Raw genomic sequence first — 10,346 nt, forward strand, 5'->3', positions numbered from 1 at the left:
CTGGACACTCAGGTTATGGGTTTCAGCAGCGCAGTGTCCGAGCCTCTGAGCCGGTCCCTGAACGCATCACAGTTAGGGACCGCACACAAAGTCTGAGCGGTGAAGGAAACGAAGACAAGGAGCACGGCCCTTATAGAAATATAAAACTATTAAAAATGCAACCTGTGATGATAATACAAATATATTTAAGAACTGTTTAATGGATTTAAATGAGACGTTTGTTGTTGTGAGTTACAGGAAACATGTTTTTCAGTGTTTGGTCTTTTACGCCAACATGAAGTAAATAATACAGGTGATTTTTGGTATCGAGGTAAAAGTCTGTGAAATGAAAAGATGATCGGCTCTCTCCCTTCGTCGTGGACGTCACTCAGACGCTGAGACGCTCTCTCACCTCGTCGTCTCTCCAGCGTTCACCCGCACGTCTCGTTTCCCAGTTTTCACTGAGCTCAAACCCTGAATAACTGATTGAATCTGATCCGACAAGTGGAAAAGGTTTTTCTAAAGTTCTTCTGTGAATTTAAAAGACCTGCAAAGTTAAAAAGTCCAGAATCTGTGAAGCTCCTGAAACAGTGGATCAGTCAGAAGAAGATAAAAGACCCCGACACAGTTCTCAATTCTCAAATCCAGGTAAACAAACAGCGAACGCAGACAATTCGTACGCGCCCTGGAAGCTGCTGACCAATCGCAAGAGCGTGTTCGGGCTGACCAATCAGAGCAGAGCTTAATCAGGCAGGGGTCTTAAAGAGACAGGACCAGGTGATGGAGACAGAAGCTGCTCACTGAGTTCCTCAGGTCACATGTTGTGTCTCTATGAAGGAAGCTAGTTGAGACTCTCTGGAGTTTTACTGTGAGACTGAAATAAAAGACACAAAGTGTGGTTTTTATTTTCCAAATCTAAAGATGATTCATCGAGCTGCCACGGATCGAACTGGTAACACGTGCTGCCCTCTGCTGGTTGCTCCTGAGAGATGCAGCCGAGCTGATGTTGCAAAGTGAAGAACACAAGTGACGACAGGTGGAAAAACCAGATGATTATTATTCCTCAGTCAGAGAAAACATCACATGACTCAAGAAACCAAGAATTAAATCTTCATGGATACAAAAACATCCGATAAGTTAAACATGAACTCAATGTTAATGACACGGTGTAAAAAAATAAAAACCATGTTCAACATAACCTTTTACTTATCAGAATCATAAAACATCCGTAAAAACTGTACATGCTCCCGAAGGCGATTCGGAGCTTTTCATCGTCCGCTGAACACAAACACACAAACACACACGAACACAAACACACACACACAGTCTACAGCGTGTCCTCAGTCTGCTGTGGCGGGGGTGCAGGTGGAGTTTTAGGTCTGTTTGGTTCTTCTGCTCCTGACCCGTCAGTCGTTGCTGCCGCGGCGCCGCTGCTGCTCTCCACCTCCGTCCCGCTCTGCAGGAACTTGCGCAGGTCTTTGAGAACCGGGCGGAGCATCTGCACCAGCGCCAGCAGGGCGGCCTGCGTGCCCTCCAGCGCCTGCGCCTGCCGCTCCTGGGCGAACGCCTGCGCCTCCTGCGAGCGCCGCATCATGACCAGCAGCTCGTTCTGGCCCTCCAGGTGCTGGGCGATCTGCCGGATGTGCACGTTGGTGACGCGCTGCTCCTGCAGCAGGCGGGCGGAGTTCAGGGCGATGCGGCTCTTCAGCTCCTGAGGTTTGGCCGGGGCCTGATGATGAAGAGGAGGAGGAGGAGGCGGGGAGGAAGAGGAGGAGGCCAGCAGCTCTACAGGAGCCTCCACGGCTGCCACCACAGTGGGGGCGGAGTCACTCACAGTGGTGGTGCAGTACTCCACCACGCCGCCGTCCTCCAGCGTGTGGTACGTGGTCTCAGCTGGAAACGAACAGGAAGGAAACAGGTTATTCATCATTTACTGTGGAAGTTTGATTTTAAACCCACTTCGTTAAATCATGTTTTCATTTGTCCGTTAATTCTTCTGGTTGAAAGATGGAAAGTTGGATTTCTAGATTGTTGTTGAGAACTCGCTCAGCGACGTGTGAACATCGTATTAATTATTATCTTAATAGAACTCCATGCAGGTGTGAAGAGTGTAGACGAGAGGAAGTGGACTCACTGTTCAGAGGCTTCGCTTCGTCACAGGTCGCTGACGCAGCAGGAAGAGCTGGAACCACACAAACACACAAACACACATTACACACAGGAACACACAATACACACAAACACACAATACACACAGGAACACACAATACACACAATACACACAGGAACACACAGGAACACACAATACACACAGGAACACACAATACACACAAACACACAATACACACAGGAACACACAATACACACAGGAACACACAATACACACAGGAACACACAATACACACAGGAACACACAATACACACAGGAACACACATTACACACAGGAACACACAATACACACAAGAACACACAATACACACAGGAACACACAATACACACAAGAACACACAATACACACAGGAACACACAATACACACAGGAACACACAATACACACAATAACACACAATACACACAGGAACACAGGTGGACTGAAATCTACATGTGATCCAAAAACAATCAGTTCAAGTTCAGGAGGAGATTCTGGTGATGAAGAGGAGGAGCTGACGAAGGAGGAGAAGAAGGAGGAAAAGGAGGAGGAGAAGAAGGAGGAGAAGAAGGAGGAGAAGAAGGAGGAGGAGGAGGAGGAGAAGAAGGAGGAAAAGAAGGAGCAGAAGAAGGAGGAGAAGAAGGAGGAAAAGAAGGGGGAAAAGGAGGAGGAGAAGAAGGAGGAAAAGAAGGAGGAAAAGGAGGAGGAGAAGAAGGAGGAAAAGGAGGAGAAGAAGAAGGAGGAGGAGGAGAAGGAGGAAAAGGAGGAGGAGAAGAAGGAGGAGAAGGAGGAAAAGAAGGAGGAGAAGAAGGAGGAGAAGAAGGAGGAAAAGGAGGAGGAGAAGAAGGAGGAAAAGGAGGAGAAGAAGAAGGAGGAGGAGGAGAAGGAGGAAAAGAAGGAGGAGAAGAAGGAGGAGAAGAAGGAGGAAAAGAAGGAGGAGAAGAAGGAGGAGAAGGAGGAAAAGGAGGAGAAGAAGAAGAAGGAAAAGGAGGAGAAGAAGAAGGAGGAGGAAAAGAAGGAGGAGAAGAAGGAGGAGAAGAAGGAGGAAAAGAAGGAGGAGAAGAAGAAGGAGGAGAAGAAGGAGGAAAAGAAGGAGGAGAAGGAGGAGAAGAAGGAGGAGGAGGAGAAGGAGGAAAAGGAGGAGGAGAAGAAGGAGGAGAAGGAGGAAAAGAAGGAGGAGAAGAAGGAGGAGAAGAAGGAGGAAAAGGAGGAGGAGAAGAAGGAGGAAAAGGAGGAGAAGAAGAAGGAGGAGGAGGAGAAGGAGGAAAAGAAGGAGGAGAAGAAGGAGGAGAAGAAGGAGGAGAAGAAGGAGGAGCGATGTTTGACTGTAAAACTTCATTGAAACACTAAAAACTAGGGCTGGGCAAGTTAACTCGTTATAATCAAGTTAACTCGTTATAATCAAGTTAACTCGTTATAATCAAGTTAACTCGTTATAATCAAGTTAACTCGTTATAATCAAGTTAACTCGTTATAATCAAGTTAACTCGTTATAATCAAGTTAACTCGTTATAATCAAGTTAACTCGTTATAATCAAGTTAACTCATCACTTATTTAACGCCGACAATTGTTTTATCTTGCATTAACGCAGTTTTTATTATTTATTGTATTATTGTGAAAGTCAGGCTTTTATTTTGTGAAAGTCTGTTGCTGACTGCTGCCGAACTGGAAAAGAAACAAATTGACGATAAACAATCATGGCGCTGGGTACGGAGCTTTTAAAAGGTCATTTCTAATTTAAAGTTCTTCCAGACGGCGGAGTCGACAAAGGCAAAGTTATTTGTAACCACGGCCAAGGTGAGTTATCTTATCACCGGAGTAATTCTAGTCTAAAATATCACCTCAAGGCAAAACAGAAAGTTGATATCAGCAAACCAGTGGAGCGAGGCTTCGGCCGACCACGTGAGACGCAGAGAGGAGTGAAGATAAACATCGGAAAGAGAAGCTAACAGAGGCCATAGCCACGTGGATCGCTACAGACTGCAGGTCGATGAGGGTTGTGGAAGACGTGGGTCTGAGAAACATTTTGAGAATCGCAACTAGGGTTGCAAAGGGGCGGAAAGTTTCCGGTAAATTTCCGGAAACTTTCTGGAAACTTTCCTCGGGAATATTAATCTCGGGAATTTTGAAAAAAAAACAACTATGTAAATTTAACCCTGAGCAATAAAAACATCATTCAAAACTCTATTTTAAAGATGTATGGAACGTTGAGTTTCAACCCTCCACTGGTCATTCTTCCATCACATGCACAGATAACTCCCAGCATGCTTCACTCTACAGCAGGGCTATTGAGGCCTGCTGTAGAGTGAAGGACTAGTCAGGTAAGTTTCCATGATATTACTGGGAAAATATATGAGCATGCTGATTGAGGATTGTTCATCTGTTCATCTAGACTATTTCCATTCATTTATTCATCAATTGTAAAATATGTTTACAGACGATTCCAATTGTTTGGCTAACTATTTATATCTCTGGCATTGCATTAGTGTTTTTTTACAAACTTGTTTCTCATCTTATTCTACAGAACAATGCCACGTGCACTCTCTCATGTGTGGAGACATTTCACCTCATCCAATGTAGAAGGAAAGGCTGTGTACATTTGCAAATACTGTGCAAAGACCTATGTTAAGAATGACACAACGATGCAGAAGCATATAGTCAAGTGCCCAAAGTTTCCTCAGGGCTCAAATCAGCCTATGACACAACAAAATGTTTATATTTATGTCTGTATATGACAAGGTTAATACAGTTAGTATAAATTACCCACAACATTTCCAGTTTATTCCCTTTAATTCCTGTATATTCCCGTTAATTCCTATGGAAAGTTTCCAACTTTGAATATTCCCGGAATTTTTTAACCCTAATCGCAACAAATGACAGCAGGTATGAGATGCCCTCAGGATGCACCATCACACGAAGAATACACGAGTTGTATGAAAAGGAGAGGACTGCGAAAGCGACAACTTTACAACGTGCACCGGCTGTCTCTCTCACTGGGGACGACCGGACGTCACTCGGTTACAATCACCTCGGAGTCACAGGTGGGCGCTGCATTCACATGAGTTTTATTTATTAATTATGCCCAAAGTTCACTCTGAATTTGGTAAGCACTGTTTTAAGTTCGCTGCAGCTGCTGCTTGGAATGCACTGCAAAAAACTCTAAAGTTAAAGGAGCTCATAAACCTTGAAACTCTGAAGACTCGTGTGAGAGAAATTGGAGCGGCTTCATACCGCACTGGTTCTTGTTCTGGTGTGAATCCAGAGCTTTAGTCCTGTTGCCTTATCTTTTTCTTTTAAATGTATTTAATCTGTGTTATGGGATTTCTGTGTGTCTTGTGTTAAAATGTTTTGTATGCTGCTGTCTTGGCTTCCTTTGAAGAGCTCATTGTGTCTCAACGGGACCGACCTGGTTAAATAAAGGCAAATAAAAAAATAATAAATACATGCTCTGACTGGGATGAAAACATTATGCTGGAACGTGTGCGGGACACTTTACTAACATTGCACAGCAGAGGAATGTGTCAAATAAAGTGTGTTTGTTTTGATAACATTGTTTAAGTTGAGATTTACACAAAGTATTTGTTTTATTGAGCTGCTACTATATAAAAATGCTGATGTTAAGTGTTTTTTTGCACAATAAATGTTATGGCACTTTAGTTCATATGGGAGAAGATTTAAAATAACAGTGTCAAGTTCTAGGAATTGACAAACTGCAGTGAAGTGTTTTCTGGAGTCTCTCTCTAACACGGACGTTTGGTTCTAGACCGGTTCTGCTGCTCAGTGAAGAAAGTACAATGTTTCTGATGTTTAGGGACGGGGGGAAAAAACGATTCAGTTACAAATCGTGATTCTTGTGAATGACGATTTTAAATCGCCATGCTGCCTCCAAAATCGATTTTTTAAAAATTATTTATTGGTTTATACCGGGGGGGATATATGGGGGGAGCAACATCCCCCCAGAGCATGTTGACCAGCTCTTGTTTCTGCACAAGAATCTAAACATACCCAAGCACTAGCTTTGCATCGCCTACATGCAAACAACAATAGCCTACTTTTTGTTTATGTCAAAGTTTATATTTTAAGTAAACTTTTATTCATTCTATTTAATTTACCTTTTTATTTATTGTTTAAAAGTAGCCTAAGTGGCATACATGTCTTAATCTGTCAGTTTGTGTGCAGTTGACAGGGGCTAAACAATAATAGGGCACATTTTTATTTATTTTCTCTATTGGCTGCCCGGCAGTCATTAAGTTAATGTTAATATTTGAAATAAAACTTGTAAAGCTCTAAGTCAATTTGAATGTGTTGTATTTGAAGGTATGATTCCATGGTCCAGTATTTAAAAAAAAAAAAATAACCAAAAGAAATCCCAGGATATCGTAATATCGAATCGCAATACTTACAGAATCACAATACATATCGTATCGCCACCTAAGTATCGTGATAGTATCGTATCGGGAGGTCTCTGCTGATTCCCGTCTCTACTGCTGTTACCTCAGAAATTGCCTGTTTTAATGATATGATTTTGGCTCAGGATTTTGTGGCCAGTTTTTTTCTTTTTCATAACATTAATGCCCTGGCAGTGGCATTGAGCTTTAATTTTGTATTTGCTTTGATAACATTGTTTAAGTTGAGATTTACACTGAATATTTTATTTAACTGCTACTGTATTAAATGCTGATGTTAAAAGTGTTTGCACAACAAATGTTTTGGCACTTTTGTTCATATGGCAGAACATAAAAAATAAAAGTATGCTATACACTACTTTTGAATTCATTATTGGATTTTGATTATACAAATGCAATTAAAACTTTTACTCGTTGCCCAGCCCTACTAAACACACATCTTGTCCTGATCTACAGGATCTGATATGAAGATATTGTTTCTGAAATAAACCAGAGGAAGACATTCTTTTTAATTTGTAATATGAGCAACATTAGTAGTTTTAAATATTACATTTAAATGATTTCTAATGTTCGACCCTAATGATCAAACCTCATTTTCCTGGTTCCATTAAACCATTAATGCACCAGATCAGATCCTGTTTCTCCACTGGACTAATACACTTTACTTAACTTAACTTATAATATCTTATCTTAACTTGTGGTTTGTTTCACTCAGACTTTGTCATATTAAAGATACATGAACATAATGATCTGAGAACCTGACCCTCTTCATCCTCCTCTTCCTCAGGTACACTTGTTAAACTTATTCAATGTGTTTTATCGAGGACAGACTCTTCCTCCTCTCCATCCCCTCCCTCCTTCTTCTCCTCTTCTTCTTCCTCTCCCTCCTCCCCCTCTTCTTCAGTAAAAGTTATTAAACTCATTCTCAGTGTGTTTCTCAGAGGACAGACACTTCTCCCTCCTCTTCTTCTTCTTCTCCCTCCTCCCCCTCTCCATCCTCCTCTACTTCTTCTGCCTGCTTCTCCTACTCCTCCTCCTCTCCATCCTCTCCCTCCCTCCTCCTCCTCCCTCTCCCTCCTCCTCAGTGAAAGTTATGAAACTCATTCTCAGTGTGTTTCTTAGAGGACAGACACTTCTCCCTCCTCCTCCTCCTCTCCCCCTCTCCCTCCTCCTCTCCCTCTTTCCTTCTCCTCCTCCTCCTCTTCTTCCTCCTACTCCTCCTCCTCTCCCCCTCTCCCTCCTCCTCTCCCTCTTTCCTTCTCCTCCTCCTCCTCTTCTTCCTCCTACTCCTCTTCCTCTCCCTCCTTCTCCCTCCTCCTCCTCTCCCCCTCTCCTCCTCCTCTCCCCCTCCTCTCCCTCTTTCCTTCTCCTCCTCCTCCTCCTCTTCTTCCTCCTACTCCTCCTCCTCTCCCTCCTTCTTCCTCCTCCTCCTCAGTTAGAGTTATGAAACTCATTCTCAGTGTGTTCTACAGAGGACAGACACTTCTCCCTCCTCCTCCTCTCCCCCCTCCTCTCCCTCTTTCCTTCTCCTACTCCTCCTCTTCTTCTTCCTCTCCATCCTTCCTCCTACTCTTCCTCTCCATCCTCTCCATCCTCCCCCTCCTTCCTTCTCCTCTTCTTCTTCTTCCTCCTCCTCCTCAGTGAAAGTTATGAAACTCATTCTCAGTGTGTTCTACAGAGGACAGACTCTTCTTCCTCTCCATCCTCCTCCTCTTCCTCAGTAACTCATGAACCCCCCCCCCCCCCCGGACTCACCCTCCACCAGGGGGCCTCCTCCTGTCTCGCTGGTCCCGGCCCCGGACAGACAGTTGTCCGTGTCCCCTGCGGACAGACCCATGTGGTCCGTGTCCCCCGCGGACAGGCTGATGATGGTCGCCTCCCCCAGCAGGTTGCAGATGCGCTGCTGCATGGCGCTAAGGATCACGGGAACTGTAGTGCAGTCCGCGGCGGTGCCCTCCACGGCCGCCCTCGCCTGCGCCACCTTGCGGCGGACCTCGGTCTTCATGTCGGACCACTTCTTCTTCACCTCCGCCTGCTCGCGCGGGCACGTGCTGACCCCGTTGACCTTCTGCAGGATGTCCAGCCACGCGCGGTTCTTGGCCACGTGCGTGACCCCCGCGTTGAAGTGGTTGACCAGCGCGTGCTTGTGCCGCTCGATCTCCTCCACGATGATCGTCACTTCCTGTTCCGAGAAGTTCATCTTCCGCTTCTTCGCGGCTAGCGCCATGGCGGCCGGCGGCTCGGTGCGCAGAGTGCGTAAGAGCCGGAGGAGCAATGGCTTCCAGAATCCCCTTCTTCTCCTCCGGATCAGCGGCGCTTACGTAGCACCGGGGCCCCGCCCACTCGAGGAGCCCCATTGGCTGGACTCCTCTCGGTCGGGGGGGGTGCTCTGCTGCTATTGGCTGAAGCAAAACGTCGATCACTCAGCGAGCCGAACAAACTATGTGTCCAGAAGCAAAGGAACGTTTCCTCCGTTTGAATTCAGACGTAGTTCGATAATACGAACAATATTTAAAGAAATATACAAATCAGAACATAAAGGAAACTCAATTAAAAGAGAAGAGAGAGAGGGGGGGGGGGCAGTGACAGAGAGAGAGAGTGAAAGAGAGAGTGGGGGGGGCAGAGAGAGAGAGAGAGAGAAAGAGAGAGGGGGGAGAGAGACATAGACATATATAAAGATTAGATGTCTCGTTCGACGGAGCCGGACGTCACCACATGGCGGCCATCTTGCTACGGGGCAGCTCGCTCACCCATAACATTGTGTTGGTAAATAACCATAACTTGCTCAATTTTCAACCGATTTTGAAACGGTTTGGTTTGTTATAAACGTCAGAGATGTGGTTATGACACTGCATAAATTATTATTTTTTTTTTTAGAAAATAACCTTATTATTCATAAGTATGCAGTGTCATATCTACATCTCTGACGTTTATAACAAACCAGACCGTTTAAAAATCGGTTGAAAATTTAGCAAGTTATGGTTATTTACCAACACAATGTTATGGGTGAGCGAGCTGCTCCCTAGCAAGATGGCCGCCATGTGGTGACGTCCGGCTCCGTCGAACGAGACATCTAGTCTTTATATATGTCTATGGAGAGAGAGAGTATAAATAAAGATGGCTGACTGGTCTCTTCCACTATTGGAGCCAGATGAATCCTGACACACACACTTCTGTCTGAGCAGGAGGAGCCAAGAGATGTCGATACTCACCCTCGACCAATCAGGAGTCAGCTGTCAATCATGACGTCTGTTTCTATATCATCAAATAACTGATTCAAACCAAACTGATTAGAAACTTGAACAAACATCAGAGAGAAGAACGAGCTGAAATGACAGACACCATGTGTGAGCATGGAGGAGGAGGAGCCTTACTGCAGCCAGCCACCAGGGGGCGATGGATACGCTTCACTTGACTCTGGGAGGCGTCGTGTCGTCCATCGTTATTTACAATCTAAAGCAGGGGTGTAAAATTCATTGTTGTTATGGAGCCACATACTGCCCACTCTGATCTCTAGTGGGCCGCAAGCCTCACGGAGCCGGCAAGGCTGTGATTGGTCGGCCAGCTACATCCTTTCCGGAGTCGCATTTCCAGATAATACCGGCGGAAACCACGGAAGATATAGAAGAACGAATATGGACCAAATAGAAGAGCGTTTGGCAGAAGAGATCCGGAACTATGACCACTAGTATAACTAGTATAAGTTACTATGGGAGCTGTGGACTGAAATCATTCATGAAAAAGTGGGTGTCACTGTGACATCAGACAGACAGACAGACAGACAGACAGACAGACAGACAGACAGACAGAC

At 45.0% G+C, this 10,346-nt stretch overlaps 1 protein-coding gene across 1 annotated transcript; it reads right to left on the reverse strand.

Moving 5' to 3' along the window:
- Window positions 1-934: 934 nt before the first annotated feature.
- naif1 (nuclear apoptosis inducing factor 1) lies at window positions 935-8,842 on the reverse strand. Its single transcript, XM_061081113.1, has 3 exons — window positions 8,291-8,842; window positions 2,114-2,161; window positions 935-1,872 (listed from the first exon to the last, which is right to left on the reverse strand). The coding sequence occupies exons 1-3, from the start codon at window positions 8,760-8,762 to the stop codon at window positions 1,307-1,309; spliced, it is 1,086 nt and encodes a 361-aa protein (XP_060937096.1). The 5' UTR covers window positions 8,763-8,842; the 3' UTR covers window positions 935-1,306.
- Between the last annotated feature and the right edge of the window lie 1,504 nt (window positions 8,843-10,346).

This window comes from Limanda limanda, chromosome 1 (assembly GCF_963576545.1).
Source record: "Limanda limanda chromosome 1, fLimLim1.1, whole genome shotgun sequence".
Classification (NCBI taxonomy): domain Eukaryota; kingdom Metazoa; phylum Chordata; class Actinopteri; order Pleuronectiformes; family Pleuronectidae; genus Limanda; species Limanda limanda.